General features: G+C 33.8%; 2 protein-coding genes across 2 annotated transcripts; one reads left to right on the top strand and one right to left on the bottom strand.

The window, feature by feature from the left end:
• Positions 1 to 306: 306 nt before the first annotated feature.
• On the bottom strand, positions 307 to 3,751 carry LOC18098223 (ruBisCO large subunit-binding protein subunit alpha). Its single transcript, XM_006384869.3, has 8 exons — positions 3,463 to 3,751; positions 3,179 to 3,362; positions 2,858 to 2,979; positions 2,534 to 2,741; positions 2,278 to 2,423; positions 1,857 to 2,163; positions 933 to 1,384; positions 307 to 808 (listed from the first exon to the last, which is right to left on the bottom strand). Exons 1-8 carry the CDS (start codon positions 3,514 to 3,516, stop codon positions 518 to 520), a joined length of 1,764 nt encoding a protein of 587 aa, XP_006384931.3. The 5' UTR covers positions 3,517 to 3,751; the 3' UTR covers positions 307 to 517.
• An 11,132-nt stretch (positions 3,752 to 14,883) lies between these two features.
• LOC18098221 (BEL1-like homeodomain protein 1) lies at positions 14,884 to 24,149 on the top strand. Its single transcript, XM_006384867.3, has 5 exons — positions 14,884 to 15,112; positions 15,974 to 17,712; positions 22,533 to 22,939; positions 23,012 to 23,072; positions 23,469 to 24,149. The coding sequence occupies exons 2-5, from the start codon at positions 16,174 to 16,176 to the stop codon at positions 23,961 to 23,963; spliced, it is 2,502 nt and encodes an 833-aa protein (XP_006384929.3). The 5' UTR covers positions 14,884 to 15,112; positions 15,974 to 16,173; the 3' UTR covers positions 23,964 to 24,149.
• Positions 24,150 to 26,764: the final 2,615 nt, after the last annotated feature.

Genomic DNA, 26,764 nt, shown 5'->3' with positions numbered 1-26,764 from the left:
TCCAGGACCTGCTATTCATTAATAGCCACCGGTGCTCTGAAACCTGACCTGTTCAGGTGGGTTGATGCAATGACCCGTCAACTTGGACTCTGATCCGAGTTAGTGAAAAAAATTAGATTTTTTAATCGCAAAGTCGTTTAGAGTTTTTGCTTAAAAAATTGACTCTGATCCGAGTCAATGGTCAAATACAAACCCTTTGAAGGGATGAGGTTAGGTCGAGACTGACGTGCTTTGTGGAGCAGAAGACGTCAAGCAAATATGAAATTTGGTTGTTCATGTTTTTTTTTATGAGGGCACCAACAGCGATTAAAGAGATTACAGTGCTTTAGATTTTTATGCAATATCTGTTAGCAACAATTTCAGCCCGCATGGTGTTGTACCCTAGTAGGGTAACCCTACACTAAAAATATGACTAATCCGTACAGAAGGGGCACTAATATCAAACACTTTATCCTTCTAATATGCCGCAGAAAAACACTCATATTTGAAATCCTAACAAGGGCTAAGATCCCGACGATTACACAGCATATTGGCCTTGTGTAGCAGCAGCTGCAGGTGTCTTGGGCTTGGGCTTTTCTACAACAATGGCCTGGGTGGTCAAGACCATTCCAGCAACAGATGCAGAATTCTGCAGAGCACATCTTGTCACCTTTGCCGGATCAATGACTCCAGCCTCCATCAAATTCTCATACTTGTCTGTCATGGCATTATAGCCAATCTCCCATTCACTAGCCTTTAGCTTCTCCACAACCACCTCACCCTCAATTCCAGCATTTTGAGCAATCAATGATGCTGGTGATACCAGGGCCTAGATGCAAAGAACTTGGTCATCAGTACCTTCTAGCATTTTAATTCTATTTACAAGCTTTGGAAGTGTTAGAAGCCTAATTTCACTAGCATACGTCTATCGAGAAGTGACAACAAAATATTACCTTCTGCACAATGTCCGCACCTAACCGCTCATCTGCATCTTCAATTTTGTCCTTGATTGCAGGAACACAAGTTGAGAGATGAACCAAAGCAGCACCACCACCGGGCACAATTCCTTCCTCTATGGCAGCAAAAGTTGCATTCTTGGCATCCTCAATGCGTAGTTTTCGATCCTCAAGCTCAGTCTCCGTTGCAGCACCCACTTTGATAACAGCAACTCCACCAGACAATTTGGCAATTCTTTCAGCCAGTTTCTCTGAGTCATAAACAGAATCAGTCTCAGACAACTCTTTTTTCAATTGTGCAATCCTAGCTTGCAATTCATCTTTCGATGCAGCATCAGCAATGATGGTTGTGGAATCCTTGCTGATTGTAACCTTCCTGGCCAAACCAAGCTGCTCAATTGATGTGTTTTCAATGCTCAAACCAAGATCACTAGCTTGAAATTCAGCTCCTAAAATGTCAGGAAAGCAGATAGAAGATGAGCACCAAAAAATTGTATCAGTAAATTTACAACTTCACAGCTTGAGGAGATTACACAATGCCATTATGGAACAAAAAGTATCCACATCCAGAATTTCAAACCCACACATTTAGAGTCAAAATGTCCAGCATCACTATGTCAACGATGATAAGTGCATGCTATTCACAATTAATAATATCTAAACAATTTTCAATAGATACACGTGCTCCCATGTTTGTTTAGCCAAAAAATTAGTAAATTGAAACTAGTGCAGCAAGTGAACTTTTCTCTTGTTCTTGCCTCATCTGCAACACTTTTCCGAGGATGCAAAACAGCTATTGCTGTTTGTATAACAGTTGAACAGTTATAGCATAGCAGAAAACATGAGTGGGAATGGTTTAGTAGACATAATAATTCAGCAACAATTTAGAAAACATAACCATTCCATAAAAATGCAGAATACCTGTTAAAATGGCAATATCTTGAAGCATAGCTTTCCTCCTTTCGCCAAAACCAGGAGCCTTGATAGCAGCAACATTGAGTACACCACGTAGCTTGTTCACCACAAGGGTAGCCAAAGCCTCACCAGTTACATCCTCAGCAATTATAAGCAAAGGAGCTCTCAATTGAGTAGTCTTTTCTAGCAAGGGAATTATGTCTTTGATTGCAGTAATCTTTTGATCAGTAATCAACACTCTAGCATTCTCAAATTCACAAATTAACTTCTCTGGATTTGTAACAAATTGAGGAGAGATGTAACCTCTATCTATCTGAAATCAAAATAGTGAATGAGAATAACATACAAGAACCCAATTGTTAAAGAGTTATGAATAAAAAATACACTGGTTGAAACTATATTGTCAACCAGATAAAGGAACTCACACCTCCATTCCTTCTTCGACTTCAACCATGGTCTCAAAGGAAGATGAAGACTCAATTGATAAAACACCATCAGGCCCAACCTTGTCGATTGCATCGGCAATCATTGTGCCAATGAGTTCATCATTTCCAGCAGAAATTGACGCAACGGCTAGAAACAGAACAAGAAACAAATCACTAAATCAAGGATGTGGAAAATAACTGAACAAGTAGACTTGGTTGAGAAAATGACAACAACAAAGGCTTGGTAGCAGCACATACCTTTAATGTCATCACGACCTTTAACGGGTCTGGCCTTCTTCTCTAGCTCTTCTACCAAGCCCTGCACAGTTTTATCAATTCCCCTTTTTATAGAAACTGGATTTGCTCCAGAGGTGACACTCAAAAGCCCTAGTTTGATTATTTCCCGTGCAAGAACTGATGCAGTTGTTGTTCCATCACCAGCCGAGTCATTAGTTTTACTTGCTACCTTCAACCATAAACCCAAACATAGAACCTTGCTCAAGGCACGTGATAATGGTATGGTATGACTAAGAGTAACCTAAATTTTCAATTGGGCAAAAACGGAGTGAGCAAAGGTCTAACCTCTCTGATGAGAGCCGCACCAGCATTTTCCATGGGATCAGGTAGCTCAATAGCTCGCGCAATTGTTACCCCATCATTAACTACCTTTGGACTTCCAAATTCATCTAAGACAACATTTCTACCTGCAATTTTCACCAAACAAACTTGGCACTGATCCTCCATAATACCACCTAAACTCTATCCTCTACCATTTAACCTCAATTTCTAAACACCAATACATACTAGTTGTATTCACAAATAAGCAACGAAAATAATAATAAGAACCTAAATTCTTTTAAATAATTCGAGTTGTAAATTAGAATACAATATGATGAAAGTTACCCCGAGGACCAAGAGTAAGGCCAACAGCATCGGCAAGCTTATCAATTCCGGATTGGAGGGCAGCTCTGGATTTCTGATCAAATGCAATATCCTTGGCATTTGCTCGCACAGAAAATCTTCTGCTTGATAGCCCATAATTCAGCCTTGAGTTGTTTTGCTGATTGCCTCTCCTCCTCAGCCCTCCCTACAAACACAGTCACACAAACCCATCAATAAATCTTTCAAAAAAAGAGCAGAGCAACCAAGGAAAGGAAAAGGGTCTGTAGTACAGTACAGTATAGTACCTGTTTAGGAGAGCAAAGAATGGAAGCTGTGGAGAGAGCATTAAATGTTGCCATTTTATTATTGTTTATTGAGTGAGTATGGGTGAGGATAAGGAAAGGAGGCCAAGAGAACCGAAGCAAAGGAAGAGATGGTAGCTAGGGTTTAGTTTTATTGTGAAAAATTGAAGTTCCAGAACATTCTTTCACTTCGTAGAAGCGTTGAGGTTTGAATTGAGTTGTGTCTGATTCTCAGCTTACCTATTTTGTTGCCTTCTGCTCATTGCTTCTGCTTCAGTTTCGGACCATAGCTACTATCCAAATCAAGATAGTTTTTTTTTTAATATATATATATATAAGTATTTTTGAAAATTAAAGATTTGTTTTTCTTCTACATTTTTAAGATACAACTTTCGTATACCTACAATGTCTTTAGAAAAAATTAATAATTATAGGTATATGAAAGGGCTCTTTAGATGAAAATAAAGAATGCAACTAAGAACACCTACCACAATAACATAATGATAGTCAACTATATCATACAATATACATAATGAATTTCATTAGAATAGATGTATTGACACATGAATATATATTCAGGGAGCAAATTCCAAGGATTTTTTCAATAACAAGCACTCTACTATGGGTGTTTAAAAAGAATATACCTCTTATATAAGGGTATTGTATAGTGTATCAAAAGCAATAACAAACACAACTCAATCTGCGTGTAGTATCTTCCGATACACCAACCACTCCCCAAGCATACAAACAACCACAAACCTTAACCCCATAAAATTTATATTTTAAACCACAACTTGCTACTAGGTATTTTTATGCCCCACAAGCTATTGTACAACAAAGGAACCTCTTTCCCCTTGCATAATAATTTTCATTGTAGATCAGCAACAAAGAGGAGAGATAGATAACACATAGCTAGCCTAACACCTAAGAAAGAAGAATATAGAATGGCATAAAAAGCAAGACATGTTTCACCTAAGAGAGAAGAATATAGAATGGCATAAAAAGCAAGACATATTTAGATTCTTAAATGAATAGAGATCGTTGACTTCAATCTTCTAGGAAAGATAATAATCAACGAGGAAAAACATCACCATATTCAATGATTAACATGGTGTGGTACATCCAACTCTTATGTGAAGCTAAGGTTATTTGTTAATCATTAACCAAAATAGTTTTTCACTAGTTTTTATGTTGCCAGCCATCTCAATTAACAATTAGAAAAAAGATGAAAACTTGTTTCTATGAGCAATTCTACCAAACAGAACTAGAGATTATAATGGCTAACATAGACAAAACAGTTCAGAACCCTTGAAAGGAAATAAAAAGTTATGCTTTATGGTTCAAAATATTAAAAATCAAATACATTGCAACTATATTTAAGCAAGAGTGCATAAAGTTACTACTATAAGGAATGTAGTGAAACATAAAGAAAAGGTTCATAAAAACCAAATATATTGACATATATATCCTCATAGGTGATGATGATCATTATGAGAAGATGTTGACAAAATGAGTAGAAAAGAAGCCATTGAATGAGATTTACCTTACTGGCTATTCATGCAATATCATGGCTGCTCACTCATTGAATAATTTAAATTTTAACAAAAAGTTTAAGTAGGTTCAACAATAATTCATATCCACCACTAAAAAAAAAGGAGACCATTTAAGATCTCTATTTCCAATTAGGCTAAAGTGGGCTACTTACACTGGTAGTAAAAAAGTAAAACTTATAAAGCAGTCGAGGATATGAAATCCTCTTTTGACATGAAAAGAGTTGATAAGATCTCTGACCAGTTGATGCATGATCCCTATTACTAATAAAATTATAAAGAAATAATATTGTAAATGACATGATTATTATAAATATATCACTAACAATGGTGTGGTCTTTAGAAACCAAATCTAAAAGACCTTAGATTTTAAACATATCCATTTTATAGATAAGAATTATCTCTATTACTAATAAAATTATAGGGAAGTAATATTGTAAGTGGCATGGTTCTTAAAAATATAACACTAACAATGGTGTGATCTTTAGAAACTAAATCTAAAAGACCTTGGATTTTGACATATCCATTTTCTAAAGAAGAAAATAAAGGGGAAGCTTAAAAATATAATGGTTGATCAACCATGACAAAAACTAAAATTGGGGATGGATATGCTAGTGATGGGAAAAAAGTACATAAATTATGGAATAACAAAAAAAAATGGTTCAATAAACATAAGATATACCTCATGATGAGGCATATAAATTTCCTACATATCATATAATTCATTCTAAAGGTAAAGACTTTAGGGAAATATTGAGAAAGTATTGCCTCACTGATAGGCCAAAACATTTAAGCTTAAAAGACTAGCATATACTTCAACCACAACAAAAGTCATTCAAGCTTAGTTATAAAGATGAAGATGGTGATGATTTTATCAGTCATTACCAAAATCTCTTAAATTTAGAAAGGATATGAAAAAAATGGCAGTTGTTTAAAGCCTGGTTTAAAGTCTTAGACTGACACATTCTCCAGGTGATGACCAAGGACCTCTCACCAACTCGTCAGGAATTGATCTTAGATCTCTCACCTCTCCAATACAGTCTCGGACTGGAACCACTCCCTGGTAGGGGGCTCTCATGTCCCATGTCGTCCTAGAGATGTCACATACCTCTCACACACCATTGCCCACTCTTTAGTAGAGGGCTCTCAAGCCTTCATGCCATCACTAAAGAGGCTATAAACCTCCCACTATTTGGTGGTATCTTTCTTAATTAAGGGCTTTAATGCCTCATACCATTAGAGAGGTCACATACCTCTCACACTTTAGTGCAACCACTCTTAAAGAATGAACTTAGTTTTCCTATGCAACAGCACCACCCTTCATAGGCCTATCCCTTTAGTCTCTTAGCAATTTTTCCAAGTATAGGAATCGATATGGATCCATCCCCTCAACCACTTAGAAATTATTCTAAATATAGACGTCGACAAGGGCCTGTCCCATTAACCACTTGAGAATTTTTAGTATGGGTTTCTACATGGTTCCCCTCTACATAATTAGAATTGTTTTTAACCATGGTGCATGTCCCTACACATGGGCTCTCTGGTATATGACTCGGGGTTTTAACCTATCTTTTCATATAAAAAAATATGATGAACTCGTCATGCTAACCAAGTATTTTTACAAGTCTTTGCGAATTAATACCATAAAGACTTTAGGGGGTTACTGATGGATCTAAATTTAACGGGCCTAAAAAAACCCAAAATAAGCCCAAAAAACCTTAAAAGGTCTAAAAACATCCTCATGAGTTTGGGCTACCATGCTCGAGCCCAACTTCTTCTAAGATACATGGGCTCGGGCATGGTAGCCCAAGCCCATGCTAGGTGTACTTCCAGGCTCGAGCATGGAAGCCTAAGCCCACCATCTGGGCGCACACCCACTATTAGACGTACACCCCAGCACTCCTGTAGGCTCAGGCTACCATGCCCAAGCCCAACGTGCTATGGTCCAGGAAACGTGCCTTGACTCATTTTCCACCTTTAATGGGCTCATGCACTTTGCCTGAGCCCAACACTCCCTTAAGAATTTTTTCCATGACCCCACGTTAGTCCCTTAGTATTTTATATTGATCGAATATGTATCATTTTGAGTAGAATACAGCTCGAAATATCACAATGGTAAAATTACATTTTAACTCCTCTTCTCTACAAAATAACAAAACGCATGAGCTATAAATAGATCATGAATTCTTCAAACTCGGTTCACTATCTCTTAATTCTTAACACTCTCAGCATATATATTTTTAGAGTTTATCTCTCTAAAATATCATTTCACTTTTTCTCTCTATAAAGTTACTAACTTAAGTATCGAAATGAAACTTTTTACATATACTAACTACTAGTCACCATAACTTATCAGACATCATTTGCTATTAGGTTCCAACCACCCAAGCTTTTCATATTAAGTCATCAAACACGTTGACTAGAAAAAATAAATCAGATTGCTTGAACTATAAAATTAACCAATTATACAATATATTAACTTTATTCCTAAACATTTTGGATTTTTAGGACTCATTACTTACCTAGCACACACCGGTTTTAAAATGTTACAATCCCAATTGCTATGACAAATGCATTACTCCATTCCTTGCCCCAAAGTTTTTAATGCAAAAATCAATCAAGTTAAATCCAATCTAGAATTTCAAACCTGGTTTTAAAGAGGCTGGATGATCTAAGGTAGAATTTTTATTTGCTGACGGGAGAAGCATTACATGCTTTTGGTTTTGTCTCTAACACCAAATAAGCTCGACTATATTTGTCCTTGAAGGAATTTACATTAGCCTACAAGATTACGAGTCAGATCTGAAAATAGGCAAAGTTGATATGATATGAAATATATAAATCAATTAATTTTTATAATACTTTTAAATTGAAACAAATATGAGAATAATTTATATTAATTGGTATAAATTTTCAAATTTAAAATAACAGTTAATATTTTTATTAATTTAGCTACTAAGAATCTCATAGTGAATTTATGTATTTTACAATCATTTTAATCCAAATAACGTAAAAATAAGTCTCAATTTATTATCGGATATTTTAAAAGTTTTACTTCGCAATAAACATAATACATTAAATTTAGTACAACAGAATAATGATCAAACATACTTTGTTTGACCCATCATTTATCAAGCTTTTGCTGTTTTTCTTTTAGAGTCATAAAAAAAGTGTCTAATAAAGATTTTAAAATCAAGTGAATAACGGTTGAAAGCGTAAGGTAATTTTTATAAAAGTAGTTCCAAACATTTCAAATTACTTTTTTTACTTTAAAAGACAATAAAAAGTGATTTTAAAAATCAAATGCTTAACATTTGAGAGTGATATTTTATTAAAGTAGTTTAACGTTATATTAGCTTTAATTTAAAAAAGTATGAGAACTGATATTTTTTGAGATAGATTGTTGTTTATTTTATTTACAAGAAAAAAGCAACCTTAAATATCTAAAAATTAATTAACCTTAATTTTTTTTTATCTTGTACGCAATAATTAACTAATATTTAATTATGTAATTAATAATTTTAAATATTTTAAAATTAGCTAATCTGAATTATTTAATTACTTTAGCTCTCAACTTGTGTGTGTCTTAGTTTTTTTTACTTAAAATAATATATTTAATGTTTTGATTATTGTTTCTTTTTACTTATGTTTTTTATATGATATTTATGTGTGTGTAATTTTTTTAAAAATCATTTCTTAAGCAATAAATTTACTTTTTAAAGAAAATATTTAATTCAAGTTATGATATCAATGATAATTTTAATTCAAACAACACAATAATAGATTACAAAACAAATTTTAATTCAAACAAAACACAATAAATTACAAAACAACGAAAATGATTTTACTCGTAAGACCGTAAACAATCCATTATCAAACAATTTAATGTGTTTAATTTCATAAAATAATATAACAAGTACCCATTACAGGCTCTTAATTGTACGATTGTATACTATAAAGTATTGCAATAAAAATCATCTCTAATACCGTAACAGGGCACCAAAACCGATGTGAAGGCACCAAAACCCTAATAAGGAATCACTCGGGGATCCGGAAGTAGCCATTTTTGCTGAACTCAAAAATCAAAAAGTGAGGAGATAGGCAGCAAGAAGCGACAAGTAGTAGTCAATCTCTGCTGTGTATAAATTGGTTCGCATCTTTTCCCATAATCCCTTGAACCACGTGGGTCACCCAGTCGCCTGGCTGGAAATGGTGAATGACAACACCCCAACTACAGGAGTAGCAGCCCGCAGAGACGCTGATCTCACATTAACCACACCAGCTCTTTTGATAGGACGGATACCAGTTTTTAACACTTTTTTTTTGCAGGCTTCATTGTTTATGACAGCATTTGACAGATTTAATTTACTTTGACTCGACACCCCTCATGATCATCTCGATCCAACGGCTGCCAATAATCATTGGTAGACCCCAGGAATAAATACACACACAATAGCATCGCCTTTGTCTTAACATGGGAGCAGTCTAGACTGGAGCAACAATGTTCAACAACAGCTAGAACTGGAGTTGTATTCAACAACATGCACGACTGCAACAAAGTGGGTGCGTCTCTTTTCCTTTTCATCGATATTCGGTAACAAAACTACTCCCTCCAAGCAAAAGATCACCTGCCGGTCGACATTCAAAGCGTGGGACAGAAGGAGGAGTCAGGTGTCTATACCTACTTAGGTAGGTAGGTAGGGCACTATGAGCGCCAGGTGACGTGATCTTCAGTTTCCCGTACGTAAATTTGTATGTCCACTGTCCAATGAACGTCTTATCTACCTCTTTAAGGCGTAAATTCTTAATTCTTGCACTGGCGATCGAATTAATTTTGTGGAATCCTTTTTGTTCTAAAATTAACACAGCTCCTTTGCTTGCTAGAGAGAGAGTGGCAGAAAATAGCGAGCTTCTTACAACTAACTGCATAAGAATTTACTTCAATTTCTCTTTTGGTGAATTAACCTGGGGAAAAAATTTAAAATCGTTTCCCACAAAAAGCGAAAGAACTGTTCTCTATATGATTTCTTTATGTCATGGGGCCGAAAAGATCAGGAGTCCAGTGTTCGTAGAGTAGACACACTCACTGCACGTAATGTTGCCATTTATTTTTGCGTTTAAAGTTCTATTTAGATATATTTTAAAAATTTATATTTTTTAATATCTTTTATGACTTTAATGTAATGATATTAAGAATGAAAATATTTTTAAATAGCACTTTAACAAATGGATATGAAAGAGGAATATTTTTAAATGAATGTGTCGCTTGCTTCCTTACACGCTCGTCATCTTATTTTAATCTATTATTTTTAATTATTTATATTCGAGTATTGTTCTAGCTTGTTTTAAGTGTAATCACCAATTAATTCTTTGTTTTAATGATAACAGCATATTATTGCATTGAATCTGCGTGTCAAAGTATTATTGTAGTAAGAATTTTTCTACATCAAACTGAAGCTATAAATTTTTAAATGCTAACTTTAAGATTCTCATGCTCATATCTGTTGTGTGTGGTCCCGCACCATGTGATGGGGGACCACCACATTAATCAAGAAGAGAGGCAGCTAGTTGCCTCTTTAATTTAAATGTGTCTGCCATTGTAGAAGGCAAACGAGAGAGAGGGAGAACATAATTAAAATAGAGCAAAAACAGAGGAGAAAAACGTGAGAAAGAAAGAAGAGGAGGCAGCAGAGCAGTCTGTCTTCTTTCTTCGCTTTCCAGTTCGTTCACCGTTGGATCGGGCTGAGATTTGGACAGAAGCTTCTAGACACGTTACTCTTCATTCTGAACGGTTGGATTGAATATTGATGGTGTGAAAGCTGGTCGTTTTGACAGAAAACGGGGATGTCAGTGTTGTGAACTTTTCTCTAACATTACTCTCTTTAATCTTGTTGTAATCCGAGAATAAGTTGTTCTTGATGATATATTTGTTGTAGCCCTTAGTTGAATCTGAGGAAGAACAATTGTGAACCCATTATTTGTGATAGTGGAAGTTTTTAGGTGGACTTCGGTCCCGTGGTTTTTCCCGCATCGGGTTTTCCACGTAAAAATCTTGGCGTTGATTTGTGTGATTGTTGCATTATATTTGTTCATTGTTTGATTATGTTTTTACTGCACAAAGAGGGAAAAAGGATTGGGACTTGTGAATTGTGAATTGTATTCCGCTGAATTGATCCGGTTAGTTGTCCATAGTTTTCCCAACAAAGTGGTATCAGAGCATTTGGTTGTGTAGATTGAATTTCTTGGATTATCTTATTCGCATGACATAGTTTGCAAGTTTGACGTGTTGACTCGATTTTTTTTTTGAATTTTTTAATTGATTTTTTTTATTTCGCCATCCAACAACTTAATCTTATTTTTTTTATTTAGTTTTTTTTTTAAAAAAAAATTTCATCATTCAATAATTGATTGTTTGGATCTATTAAAAATATTTAATTCCATCATGATTCTTTTTATTAAATCATCTTGATTTCATGACCTAGGTTGTAGATTTAAGAGGTTAGCCAGGGTTGACTCTTATTGTTTTTTTAATTGATTTTTTTTATTTTTTTTCTTCAACATTAAATTGGTTGAGAATTGAGCTTCGTAGCTTTTTATTTTATTTTATTTGTATAGGGTTATCACGATCTCATGACTTGAGTCATAGGTTTGACAAGTTAGCTAGAGTAGATCTAGGTAGTTTTTTTGTCCCTTTTTAATTTAATAATTTTTTTAATTATATCTTTCAATATTTGATGTATTATGAATTGACCTTTATAATTCATTTTTATTTGCTTTCTATATGGTTGTAATAGTCTCATGATCCAAGTCACAAATTTAATAGTTAACCCGAGTCGATTTAATATATCATTGTCTTGATATTTGAAAAACAATAATTAATATGTCATTGTATCAATATTCAAAAAAAATATTATCCAGCATTATATTTTGAATTCATAATTAATTTTTTTATTAGAAAACACTTTAATAATTTTTTATATTAAAAAATATAATCCTACCCAAAACGTGCAAATGCAACTTATAGAAGATGCAAGACTTTTTAAGTATTTGTTCTTTCTTCTTACAATGATACGCTCTACTTTCCCATCTATTATGAAATAAGTCCTTAAATTGATTAGTTATTTACTTGTTGATGTCGTTCTTTAAGTTTGCTTATGTGCTTATTTGTACACGAAGAAAACTCAAAAATACTCTATTCTTGTCTTGAATCATTCACAATAACTTAAATTGGTTATTTATTTATTTATTGATATAGTTCTTTAAATTTGCCTAGAGTGAGCTTGCGTGTAATCCATTTTGTTTAGTATAATTTTGATAAAAAGGAGAGAGCATGTTACAAAATAAAATTGAAAAATGAAAGTTGATAATAGAAAACTGGGGAGTGTCTCATCGTTAAATTTTTTTATTATTATTAATGTGAGTGTTAGGACCAGTTTGCGTATATCTCGATTAATTTCACGGGTCTTAAAGTTAACAATCATGTAAACTTTCTAATAATTATTATATTAGCAACTACATAACTCGAATTTGAGTTATAAAATGAAATTTTAGTAGCAGTTATAGTGACATTTAGAGTAAAATATTTAGAGTAAAATTTATTGCAAGTAATGTTATAATGGCTTTTCAAGCAATTGTTTTTGTAACACATTTGTTTATATTTTAAAAAAATTATGATAGAACTTCACATAGAATTTAAAGTCACTTGTTTCATATGTCATTAAAATTTAATAGTATTTGAAATAAATGCATTTATAAACAAATGCTTTAAATCTAATGTTGGTAAAGACACGCCATAATTGTCACTCAAATTAAGAAAAAATTGCACCAGGGATGTAAATAATAGCAATTCGAAATTACCGCTGTAATTATAGAATTTATTAAAACACATCGCAATGACTTTTTTTTATTCTCAAACTGTTTTTTTAATTGCATCGTTCTAAAACTAAATTATTCAACAAGAGATGATTAAAGTCTAATATAAGAAGAAATCCTATGACCAAACTATAATTTTTTATATAAAAAAAATCATGTTTAATCTACTAAGTTTTTTTTGTATTGAGTTATGGGATAAATTACTGTAATTTGATATCATGTTTGAATTGAGGTATTTAAATTTTAATTAATGCAATTAATTTTTTTTTTATGGAATTGAATGAAATGAAAATTCTTCTTTTATATAATATGTATTGCAACTTAAAACACTATCTTTTTCTCTGCAAAAGTCTACTCCTCTTCTAAAAATTATTTCTTGTAGTCTTGCTACATCATTGCCAATAACAACACCTTTTGTTTTTATAAAAACAATTTACAATTTTTCTAAATATTTGTTTTTTTAATAAAGATTCAATCTAATTGAAGTTTAGATTGAGTATCTTGTGTTTGTTTACATGTTGATCTCAATATTTGTTCTGCGAGTGTTTTGCTTGTGTATTTTTTTACGAGGGTTAGCTCCCTGCCTATTAGAGTTTAAAGAGGTGTTTGAGAGTATAATTGTGGTTGTTTTTCAAAGTGTTTTTTCATTCAGAAATATATTAAAATAATTTTTTTTATTTTTTAAAAATTATTTTTGACATCAACACATTAAAATGTCTGAAATCACTAAAAAATATATTATTTTAAAGTAAATAAAAAATAAAAAAATTATTTTTTAAAAAAATACTTTTAAAATAAAAAAACAAATACATTCTAAATCCTTGTTAATAAAAGCTTGATGATTGTTTTTAATTGGTTGAATGGTTTCAATAATTGTCGGATGTTGATTTTTCATCAATAAAGCTGGATAGTGCAATCCACTCCTCATGTTCCTAACTCATTTTAAGCATGCGGCGTAATAAGTTTATGGAAAATCATTTTTTCAAGTTTTAATTTTTTTTATATGATTTTTTTTCTCAATAAAAATTCAATTTTTTTTTAGATCAATATGGGTATCTGGGTTAGCTTGCGCACACCTTGATTAATCCCACGAGTCCTGAAGTTAACGCCCATATAAGCCTCTAGTGACCCTGATGTTTGTGAGACTCGAATTGGTGACTTCTGGAGAGCAAACTCATGATCTGACTAGTTAAGCTACACCATAGGATTATAAAAATTCAATCTAATTCAAGTTTAAACCGGATCCTTCATGAATGTTTGCATGTCGATCCAGAACTATGTTTAACAGAGTGTTTTGTTTATGTATCCTTCTTCGAGGATTAGCTCATTACTTGTTGGAGTTTAAATAATTATTTGAATATGTGATAATGGTTGTTTTTAAAATATTTTTTGCTTGGAAATGTATCAAAGTAATATTTTTTATTTTTTAAAAAATATTTTAATATTAGGATATTAAAACGATATGAAAATATCAAAAATCATTAATTTAAAATAAAAAAAATAATTTAAATATTTTTTAAAATATTTTTGAAACTAAAAAATAACCTAGGTGTAAATCCTTTCCCGTAAAACTTTGATGATTATTTTTCTATTAGTTTAACCTTGATAGTGCTTTCCATTCCTAATTGATGCATAATACCTTAAACTCATCTCTAATCATGCCACATAATAAAGTTTCAGGAAAGACATTTCAAGATTAAAAAGTTTAAAAGTTTAATTTATTACTCAAAATAATAAAGTTTAAATTTTTTAAACATTAAGAAGAAGTTTTTTATTATTATTATTATTATTAATCTCTCATAATTGTACTGTAAAATAGTTATTTATTAGTAAGATATGATATTTTAGTCATTAAAATCATTAATTAGGGGTGTTTCCTAGAACTACAACGTCCTGCCTTTTATATGGCCCTATGCATCAAAAGGGAAAAGAGTGAAATTCGCTCGAGGGACCCATCGGGGAGACAAGAATTCAATCCACGAGCGTGCCATTTTCTTGGCCGTCAGATTTAACGTCAAAACCACGTTAAAACGTTGCTTGAAAAAGCTAAAGCGCGGGTTAGGCGTTAAGGCTAACGGCAAATACCAAAACTTCGCAATTATTGTCCTCCTCCTCCTTCGTGTACGCTTTCTTCTCCCACCAAAACACAACCAAGAAACCTCACCGGAAACTCGCCGGAAATTGTACTCTTCTCGTGTTTTTATGGATTGGTTTCCATGTTTTTTTTTAAGGTAATTACTAATTTTCTTGATACAAGATTAGAGTATTTCTTATGAGTTTTTCCTTTGAAATTTGATCATCAAAATCTTGCTCAAAGATTTATCTTTACCTTCTTCCTTTTTTTCCCTCGCATATCCTTTTTTTCTTTTCATTTTCATGTATTTGGAAATCTCTGTTTGATATCTATATGTTTTCTTCTTCATAACCTGTGAGTGTTATCAAGAAGCAACCAAAGCTGCAGGGGTCAAAGTGAAACAAGAGATTTTCATTATACATGTTCTTCAACAATTGGATCTCTTCCAACTCAGTCTCTCATTCTTGTTTTTTCCTTAGATGTTTTAGACTGCTGACATGCACGAGGGTTTATGCTGTTTTTTTATTGAATTAGGGTTACAGTGGTTTACGTGAGGTATAATCATGATATACCTGTACTGCAGTATATACACATGCATATAAAAGGGTGGCAGGTTACAGACAGTTCTTATTTAGTCCAAGATTGAGTTGGTTCGAGTTGTTGAGTATTAACTCTGCAAGATTTTTTCACTGCTCCTTTGGTGGGGGGAAGAAAGCCTTACAGTTTGGCTGTAACATGTACAAAAGTTGAAAATAAAATAATGATGACGATGAAAATGGTAGAAAAAGTCTTGTACAGATTTGAGAGCAGAGACCTCTCTCTGAGTGATGACGAATCTACAGTTGGTTCTACTGTTATTGCTTTTCTTTTTTCCTTTCTTGATGAATATGTTTTCGTTCTTCTAGATTCGTGTCGTCATATCCTGCCACTTTTTTAATTATTTTTATTCTGTTACATTTTATGTCAGTCGTGGCTGTAAAATTTAGAGCATTAATATACCATGTAATCTCTGTAACAGGATGGTATTGGAGGAACTTTAAGTTCGTAGAGTTACAGGACCAAGCTTGGTGGATGTTGGAAACGATGGATTCTTTCACTTGGTTCTTACTTTCAATGTCTTGTTCAAGGTGGCAAGCTTGGCCTTATGTTGCGTATTGAGCTTACTAGAGAGGTTCCAGTCAAAGTAAGCAAAACCCGAGGGTGGCATCCTAGCATTAGATGGACACAAGAAATTTAAGTCCTGATTCACATGTAGCACAGCAAAGCCGGAGAGATAAGTTGAGAGTTCAACAAAGTTTATCCTCAGTCCAGCAAATAGATGAATTTCCTAATTGTTTGGAACATTATTCTATCCGTCCGGGGCTAAGCCCGGATCCTGTTCACGTTCGAAATATTAGGAATGGCAATATACTTTATGATTCTACTATGTTTTCCTCAGAAATGCTCAATTTTGCAACAAGTTCTCATGCTGTATCAGCTTCTAAAGATGCAATTGTTGATCAAGAACTAGAGCCTATACCTGCAGAGGATTCTTCATTCACCAGCATGTCTCACCCAATTTTATCCAACTTCAATGCTTCATCACCTAAATCCACTACCTGTGACCCACAAGAATGCGGTAATTGGAGAAGCCTTGACTCGCAGCAAAGTTATGATATGATGGTGAATTATGCAGGTGGTTCAGTAGGTGGGGAAAGGAATCAGAAACCTATGTTTGTTGGTGAAGTCTTGTCAAATAATGCAAGAGTAAGCAACATTTCAACATCCAGACAATATTGGATGCCTAGTTACTTTGAGAACCAAGATGTTCAGCTTCCATCTACTTTAAGGAATTCATCTGGTGAAATTTTAAGTGATGGTAGCCTGAAGGAGGCAAGGGAGATGCAAGTTACTTCTCTTCCACCTTACCAAAATACACTCCTTGATGTTATTCCTTCTGGCTGTTTTCGGCCTAGAATTAATGAACGCATTGTTCATCCATCATATGCAACTGAATCAACTGCTTTACATATTGATAATAATACCAGTACTTGGATGAGCAGACCACTTGAGAACTACCATCACTGGAGTGGTGAGTTCGGTCTTATTGCAAGGACAAGTGACCAAGAGTTGAGGACTATTGGAAGTGATGCTAACACTCAGGGTTTATCTTTGTCTCTTTCATCAATCAATCCACCATCTAAAGTTGAAGTTACCCATTTTGGAGAGGGATGTGCATCTGAACATTTGCAATTGAAGGTGGCTCGGGTTTCTCAAGAATCTCAACAAGATTCAAAAATTTTCAAGTCAAGCTCTTTCTGTGCTATGCCTAAACCGTCAATTATGAGTAAAGGTGGTGGGAAATCACTTCATGACGTCGTGGGAACTTCTACACATGCTTTTCGAAATACTGGTCCTCTCGGGCCTTTTACTGGATATGCAACTATTCTAAAGAGTTCAGGATTCTTGAAGCCAGCTCAGGAGCTACTGGAAGAATTCTCTATTGTAACAGGCCCAAAACTCATGAGAACATTTGAGATGTTTGAGAGGATATCTGGCGATCAAGTTAGTGCTCCAGCTTTGGCGGACACTGTTAATACTGTTGACGAAGAGGGCGGGACTAACGGCAACGATATTTCAGGCATCTCATCCTCTACATTTTACAGTTCGAACAAGCGAAGTGGTAGCGCTGGTGTAGGTGGAGGCGGCAGCTCTTGTGGATCTTATGGTCCAGAATACCAACAAATGAAGGCAAAGCTCCTATTCTTGGAAGAGGAGGTTTGTCTACTCTTCACCTCTCTCAGTTTTTTTTTTTTTTTTTTTAACTTTTTTTGGGGGTAACATCATCATTTATCAAGAGAGAGAGAGAGGAGAGAGAGAGAAGAGAGTTGATGATGGTGGAATCTCTATAGAATTTAAAACTACTTAAACTTGTGCTTTACTTGATTAGGCTGCTAGTTTATAACATAGCTTAGTAGTTTCGAAACTTTTAAATGTACTTTTATGCCCAAAGAAATTATGAATTAAAACTGATATATTAACTAATTACGCAAAAGAAAGCTGCATATTTATTTATTCATTCAATTTTAAAATGAATATGATGCATTAAGCGAACTTTGAGAATTTTAAACCTAGCATGAGCAAAATTTCTGTAAGCTAAATGAGATGGTATGGCGAGTATATTCTTCCGTGGAGAGGAAAAAAAAATCTTAACAATTGAAGGACGAAGATAAACACTGCTAGCCTTAAGATAACAGGAGTGAGAATGATTGTGGATAAGGTCAGGAGCTATAGAAGACTGACAGTGGAAGATTATATACAAGCCTTTGTTCACTGAAATTAATTTTTTATAGTTCACAATAAAGAGTTAATGCTGGAAGTAATTAGAAATAGCTATGAGCAAAAAGATTTTCTTATATTAACTGAATTATAAGCTGAGATTTTGTTAAATTAATGATTGTTGCTTTGAATTGTGTGCTCACTCTCTGACTACTCTTAGGAATAGTTATGGTTTGAACCTGGCACTTGGTAGAGTTTTTTTCAAGCTTAGCTTAACGATTATTGAATACCTTTTATCAAGACATGTAGAGCAGGTTTCATATCCAAAGTGCCGAAAGAGATCAGCTTAGGAATTAGAATTAGAGGCCTACCTTTTCAAATGGAGCCTCCCTTTCATCTACTTTGTTTCATTTTGAGCTCATACTTCTGGCACCCATGCTCTCGTGCTATTTATTAAAATGAGTGCTTGATTATTGAGGCAAAATGACTCAATCATTTGGAAAAATATCGATGACTGAAAAGGAAGTCAGCAGTCAGACATGCAGCTTCCATAGTAGATCTTGGACTGTGCGTAGATGGCAAGGGATATGGTGGAGGACAACGCCATTAAAGTGAATTTTTGGTTAAAATGCCACAAAGGGGCAACTTGAGACTTGAACAAGGAAAAAAAAAGGCTATTTATAGATGCTATTTATGTGCTTAAAAAACTTTGATGCTATTTATAGTGGTCCTGCCAGACCAGAGTCTGTGAATAAGGATACCTCATCCAAAATAGGCTTCCTTGTGGCTCGAATACTTTCCTCATGTTTCCTTTTCCATGCATGATATGTATACCGCATCAGGAAAGAAAACTAGGAAGATCAAATTAGGTTTTGTAATTGTCTTGAAGAGCAAATGTCATGTAGGAAACTATCTTGTTGAGTTTGAGCACTTTCCCCTACTTTATTGCTTCAGAATCAATCGAGAGAACTTGAATTTGCTTGACTTTTGATGACAAGATGATACCTATATGGGACTAAATGGAATGCTTTTATTTATTTTTATTTTTGGAAGCTTGAAAAAGACATTGTTTTGTCCACTTCAACTTGGTATGGAATAGTTTCCTTTCTTCGCCTTGTTCCCAGTCAGTTCCGAAGCTGGACAGGACTCTTTTTTTTTACCATATTGTAGGATTTGAGGACTTTTTACATGGGCATTTAGTGATTTCATGGGGTTTCAATTCCAAAATGAGTTTTCAAATATGTCAGGCCTCGCAATTTTGCTGCCTACATGTAGTTCAAAATTTCAGTGTTGATTTCACCACGATAAAATCAGTTGCATGATACTAGCCGCTGCAATCATCTCTCAAGCAAGCTTGCATACAAACACCAAACGCATCGCATTCAGTGTCTGTTACCTTTTTCTGGTATACATTATTGCCTTTTTTTTCCAAATATCTTGAGGTTATATACAGTGTGATGATGAAATTATGTTCCACTGGTAGGTAGAATGCAACTTATAATCGACCTAACTTGTAGTTGCATGCTGATTAGTAATTTAGATGCTATTTATGGACGGCACGAGAGCACATCTTGACTGGCTGCACCTTTGTTTTGTTCAAGGCTACAATACAAATATTCTGAGGCTAGGAAAGGGTTTGTGGTTTGTGTTTGTAATCAGCTTGATGGATTACTTTGAAATTAGATACTAAATGGAATTAGTGGTGGGACCTTGATGGCCCACCTTGTCCAAACATCATGTCAATCCCATAATGGAATTAGTGGACTTAGCTTTCAAAGTAACTGTTCACAAGTCCAAAACCCAACAAGTTGTTTTCTTGTAATGTCAAAATTATTGCCTATCAGTGTTTCACTGTGCGCACACTCGTGGATCTTTTCAGTAAAATTATCGTATTACCCTTAACAATTTAAGTCTTATAACATACTTTCAAGGGTAATATAGTATTTTTGCACGAGACACATTTGCTGTCTTTTTAATCTTTAATTTGCTCAATGTAATATCTAAAATACCTTTAAAAGTTGAATTTCTTTAACAATTAGGGCAATGACGTTTTGGGTTTTAACTTTTTCTTGGCACAATGTAGTTACTAAAGTGCTTTTAGAGTTGAATAATCTAAAGCTAAGATTGAGGGTTTTTTTTATCTTTTTATTATTATTTCTTCTTAATGTTTTGTGGGCTTAGGGGCAATTTTGTATTTGCATACATTAAATTAAAAAAAGGAAATGTTGCTGGTGTGTGGGATGTGTCTTGCCGCTCCCTTCATGGTGGTTCGGCACGTGTTGCAGCCCAATGCATGGTGGAGTTCTGACGATATTTTTTCTTTTCCCTTGTTTTTTCTCTTCATCCTTGACAAATATGCAACCCTTGCAAAAAATCAGAAGAGTGTTATTTGTTAAGTTTATCACATTTGGTTCTTATTTTTTTAATTGTATCAAATTTAAATTATTTTTTTTTCAATTTGATCATTTGGCATTTGATTTTTATATCAAAATTTGTCCTTTTATTTTATGATGTTTCATGTTTGACTCTCAATGTTTTGATTTCTAATTTAGATTCTTGGCTCTTTTATCAAATTTTAATTTCTTTTCAATTTCATCCTCGATTCATGATCTTATTTTTAATGTTTTCATATTTGGTCAACATTTTCTTGCTTTTCATTTTAGTTTTGGATTTTTATGTGAATTTGATTTTTCTTTTCATTTTTGCTCCTCAATTCGATATTTGATGATATTTAAGGTTTAACTCTTAATGTTGTAATTTCTAATTTTGATTTTTAGCTCTTTTGTTAAATTTTAATTTGTTTTCAATTTCATCCTTAGATCTATAATCTTGATTTTTTTTAATGTGGTCTTTATTCTCTTAATTTTAATTTTTATTTAAGTTTCATTTGCTAATTTGATTTTTTTAAAATTTTGCTCTTCAATTCAAAATTTTAGTTTATCCTCTTAATTTGTTTTTTCAATTGAGGTCTTTATTCTCTTAATTGTTATTTTTTTATCTTTGATTTTTTTTATTTCATCATTCAACCTTTGATTTATTGAGAATTGATTTCCTTGGTTTTTCCTCTTGTTTTTAGGCTCTATCCGGGAGTCAATCCGGGACAACTATCGGGTCACGGGTTGAGTGGGTCGACTCGGATTAACCCAAGTCAACCAAATCTTTTTGTTTTATAAAAAGTCAAAATGATACTGTTTTGAAAAAAGGAGAATAGTCAATGAGTTTTGATCCTTGTTTTGACTAGATTTGCCCCGGGTTAACTGAAATATGGATCAATCCGGGTTTTTGATCATCTTACACTAGAACAGTTTCCCCCCAATTTCTTTTGAAACTCGGCTTGGTCTAAGCCACGGTTACTTGGGTTATGGGCCCACCTGTTAGCTTAAGCCATGTTTTAAAATAGTAGCTTTCCAGATGCAATGCTTCCAGTTTAGTAATTAACTAAGGTCATGAGTTTGAAAAGTTAACATGGGTTGACGTCTTATTCTTTTCCGATTACATTCTCTAAAGTTTTTTGTTTTGAAAAATAAACTTCTTTGTCTTCTTTAATTTTCTTTTAATTAGGTTACCCTTATGTAATGATCTAGGTGAGAGGTTTGTTCGGGGGATCCATGTTTTTTTTAAGGTTGTTTTTTTTATTCTTTTTGATTTTGTCCTTTAAAATTTGACCAATAAACTTCATTTTTTTTCACGTTTTGCATGATCCCACTCGTGGGTTTTGACGAGCTCACTTGTTTTGCTGGTGTTATAAGACTCTTTTTCATTGATTTTTTTTCTTGATTTTATCATTTTTATATTTTGACTTTTGGGAATTGACAATTATTATTTTATTCAATTTTTTTCTATAATGTTGAGTTTTTTTTTTATATATATATATATTATTTTTTTTGTTCTTTAAAATACAGCGATAGTGAGCATCGGTTTTTTATGTTGCAAAAAAATCAGCCCTAACTATACAGTGAAAACTAAAGTGTGATCAGCAGCATCTCAACGTGCATAGTTTTTACTGTTGATTTTCCCAATTTAGCAAAGGTCTGATGCGCCAAAAAAAAGGGCACAGCGGAATTGCTGTTTCTCCTATTGACACCATACAAAGTTGTTTATGCCGCCATCATTATACATCAATACATGTTCCTATGCCCATTCCAACCTTGTCTAACTTTGCTAACACACCCCTGTGGATATTTCTTAGAATATTGCATGCCTGCAATCTTTATCTATCTTTTGAGATATTAACACATTAATTTTACCATATTTTCCTGTATCATCACTTAAAACAAGCATGCTTGCTGACTGTACTGTACTGCATGTGTTACCAAAAGGTTTGCAGAAGGTACAAGCAATACCATCAACAGATGCAAATGGTAGCTTCTTCTTTTGAATCAGTGGCTGGTCTTAGTGCTGCCACCCCGTACGTTACCTTGTCTCTCAAGACAGTCTCCGGGAATTTCAGGTGTCTGAAACATGCCATCGTGGACCAGCTCAAGCAGGTGACAAAAGCCCTAGGAGATGATCTTTTCTCCAGGAATACAGTTGCAGTGGGTAGTAAAGTTGATACAAGTGCATCAAGGTTAAGCTACATGGATCAAAGCATTCAAACGAATAAATCTGGTGGGGTTAATGTAGGGTACCATGAACCCCAACAACACATTTGGAGGCCCCAAAGAGGCCTACCAGAACGTTCAGTAGCAGTTCTTAGAGCTTGGCTGTTTGAGCATTTTCTTCACCCGTGAGTTTCCCACCACCGTTCATATCTGCAATTTGGCTGGAATATTTGACCGAATAGACTTTCTCCTTGTAGGTACCCCACAGACGCTGATAAGCACATGTTAGCCACTCAGACGGGTCTATCTCGAAACCAGGTAAGTCAGCTTCTTGTTTATTTTTTTAATCATTTATTTCCAAGGGTCTCCATTCAATTTGGGCTATGGGATTAATTAGGACCAATATATACATTGATTTGATTGGAGTTGTTAGTATATGAATTGGCCAAGATTACTGTTCCTCGTTTGCTTTCTTGGTATTGCGGGACCATAATGCTCTTTTTTAGAGCTCTTGAAGTTGGATGACACTAAATTAAAGTATATTGTGTTTTAACTAAAGGAGTTTGGCAGCATTTCATGAGAAAGATACAATATTCACGTGATCCTGTTTGGTTTAGAAATATGTTAACTACATTGGCTTCTAGATACTAATTTACTCCACTAGATGTAGATGCAATTATCATGTTTGATAATTAAATTGAAAGATTATTGCAGGTGTCAAACTGGTTCATCAATGCCCGGGTGCGCTTGTGGAAACCAATGGTTGAGGAAATACATTTGCTTGAAGCCAAAGGTTTGGCAGAAAAAGCTGGGAAGAACGACGGAAATTCTGCAGAGGGTAATAGCCAGTCAAATGACGAGGAAGGCTCAAACAAGTTTGGTACAAATTCTGTGCTAGATAAACAAATGGAATGCTATGGCATTGGTTCCTCTGGAGGCTGTGGTGAACAACTGGATGCAGAACAATTGAGTAGAGAGAAGAGGTCAAGAGTAGAATCTCAGTTCCCTACCACCATGGATGGATCACCGATGAATTTTCTGCCTTGTCAGAGAAGTGGGACTGATAATGGTGGACTTGGTGCTGTTTCACTTACTTTGGGTCTTAGGCAAGGTATTGAAAGTGCACAGCATCAAATACAATTGCAACAACACAAGGGTCATTTTAAGCAGCCATTCGGAGGTCAGATGATTCATGATTTTGTGGGTTGATATGTGTCTATATATCCATTTCATCTTCAAATGGAAGTTGAAAGTGAATAATAATGCCACAGAAGAATGACTCTTTTTGCCACCATATATCTCAAATGACCAGGGAAAATTTATTGGGGTATATACTTGGGGACCTTTTCGAGGCTTTAAATTGAATATAAATCCTTGCTGATGCTTGTTGGCAAATGTTTTATGAACATTTTATTTAACACCATGTTGAAACTTACAATTATGCAAACCCAGAAGTTCCCTACCACGGTCTAAGCTAGCGCTTAGCTGTGTCTAATGTGTTACAGAAAGCAAATAGGTTAGTGAGAGACTTGAGAGCAGCCAAGTCACTACAAGAAAAACATATTAGATTATTTCCAAGAACTCTATATTTGGGGTAGTGCCAAGGAGCTACGTGCATTGAAATTGTGGAAAGGTTAGTGATGAACCAGCACAAAAGGAGGAGGAAGAACGCACGGCAAGGGTTTGCTGTCCGATAATAGGCCTTGGCCGAGCAGACGGCCATGTCCGCCAAGTTATTTTGGGGAAACAACAAACCGTAAACTGTTATTAAGGCCTCAACTCAATTTGTAACTATTATGGACCGAATGCCAATCTCTAGCAAATTTTCAAGAAGTAAAATTAAAATATTTTTAATGCATATGCTATGACAAAAACTGCACAGAAGTGTATTCGCGAATGTATTCCGACTAAAATTGACTAAAATATCAACTCGAGTTTTCGATACCAATCAACAAAATAATTAATAAATTGCGAGGAGGTACAATGTGGAAGTATAATTGTCTTCCCCCTCCTTTACCCATAAGAGAAGAGAAAACGATGTGAATAGTGATGTTAAGTCATGAAAGCAAGAACCATGCATAGGGACAGACAGCCTTCGTTTTTTGTAGCAAAACCAGTGAGTGTGACACCTGAAAAGCAAAAGATATGGCGGTCGACATGAACAGTTGGGGGCAAAGCAAGAAATCAGATACGAAGTGACTACAGCGGCAGGTGAGGTAAATATGAAAAATAATATCTACCTCGTTCCTACTTTCTTCAGTGCACAGTAAATGTCTTGTCCTCTTACGTTGCCTTGCATCACATGTTACAATTGTGGAAGTTTTTAATGTTTCGGTTTATAAATGTCCTGTCCTCTTACCTACTTGCTCCTAGTTTTAAATAATGCTTGTAGTCTTGACGTTTTTTTACTTTCAAGTAAAACAATGAAAATATTTGGAACACTACGAGAAAGATAAGATAGTTTTGAAATTTAGTCCCCTCTGACGAGTTGATTTGTAACAATCCGGGATTAAAATTGAGCTGGGTTGATAAAAAATAAAAAAAATCATGATTTGGTGTAGTCTCGGCCGACCCGGTTGACCCAGCAAAACCCGGTTGCAACCCGTTGATTTTTGTTTTTATTTTTACTAAAACGATGTCGTTTTGAATTTTTTTTAAAATATAGATTGACCCGGCCGACCTGGTGACCCGGTCAAAGCCCGAAACCCAAGCCTTGGACCGGGTTGGGTTTAAAAACCATGAAAAATACAATAAGAAATTTTTTATAAAAATGAAGAATTTAAAAAATATTAAAGAAACAATATTTAAGAATGGAGTGTTACAATTATATAAAAATAGAATTAAAGTTAAAAAATATCTTTCTATTATATTTTGTTTTTATATTTTTTTTGTTTATTATATTGGTTTTTGGCTTTTTATGATTTGTCTCAGTGTATCATTGATAGTTTTAAATACATAAAAATACATGTATGCTTTCACGACTCCTAGTATAAATTATTATTTTTTTCTAATTTCTCTCTTTTTCCTTTTTTTTCTTCCACCATTTTGAGAAGGAAATAAAGAGGAAGGCTTATTGGTCACATGGATTTGGGAACTATCCAGATTGCTCTGTAGAAGCTAAGCCCTTGGTATAAATAACATTTTCCTTCTCTCTTTTAATTTTTTTCTTCTCTTACCATGACACTCACACTCACTACTCATTCTCTTAACCTCTTTTTTTTTTTTTTTCTATTCCTCACTTTCACATAAATTATAATTATTTATTTTGTAGTTTATTTTAATAAAATCACAATGCATTTTATAATCCTAATATTTTTTTTATTTGGTAACAAAAAGACTGAGAAAATAAATAAAAATTTCAAGTTTCAGATCCAACTTTCATTTTGAACACAATTTATCATTTTTCAACCCAACTGTTTGATAAAATATTTGATTGTGATTTTATTTTATGTGGAAATTGTGAATTTTATATTGTCTCTAGTATATTGATTTTAAAAGTTTTATTTAATTCTAATAGTTTCAATACATGAATTATTTTTTTCTAGAATAGTATAGGTATAAAAGAATTAATATACCTACTCATAAATATTTGTAATATTTAGAAAATTTTTAGCATGTATCTAACCTGCTTGAATAAAAAGAAGAAGAAGAAGAAGAATGAATTAAGTTTATATTTTATAAAATATCAAAAATTAAATTAAATATAATTATAAATTAAAACCCGACATTATATATCCGATTACACCCCTGTTATTTTCCCTAATAAATTTTGGTACTGTGATAATTTGAAAAATAAAAAACTCGCATTATTGTACTCCAGCTTGTTGCGTGTCTACTCCAACCAAAAAGAACCTTCACCGGAATCTCACTGGGAAATGAAACGTCATGTCATCCTGATCATGGCTTACTTTCAACAACAATCATGGATTTGTTTTTCTAAGTTATAGATACGTACAGTTTTAATTTTTTTATTAAATTTTATTGTTTGAAAATACGGTGTAAATTAAACT

This window comes from Populus trichocarpa, chromosome 4 (genome assembly GCF_000002775.5).
Source record: "Populus trichocarpa isolate Nisqually-1 chromosome 4, P.trichocarpa_v4.1, whole genome shotgun sequence".
Lineage (NCBI taxonomy): Eukaryota > Viridiplantae > Streptophyta > Magnoliopsida > Malpighiales > Salicaceae > Populus > Populus trichocarpa.
Note: the sequence above shows the minus strand (reverse complement) of the source record. Positions and strands in the feature narration are given on the sequence as shown.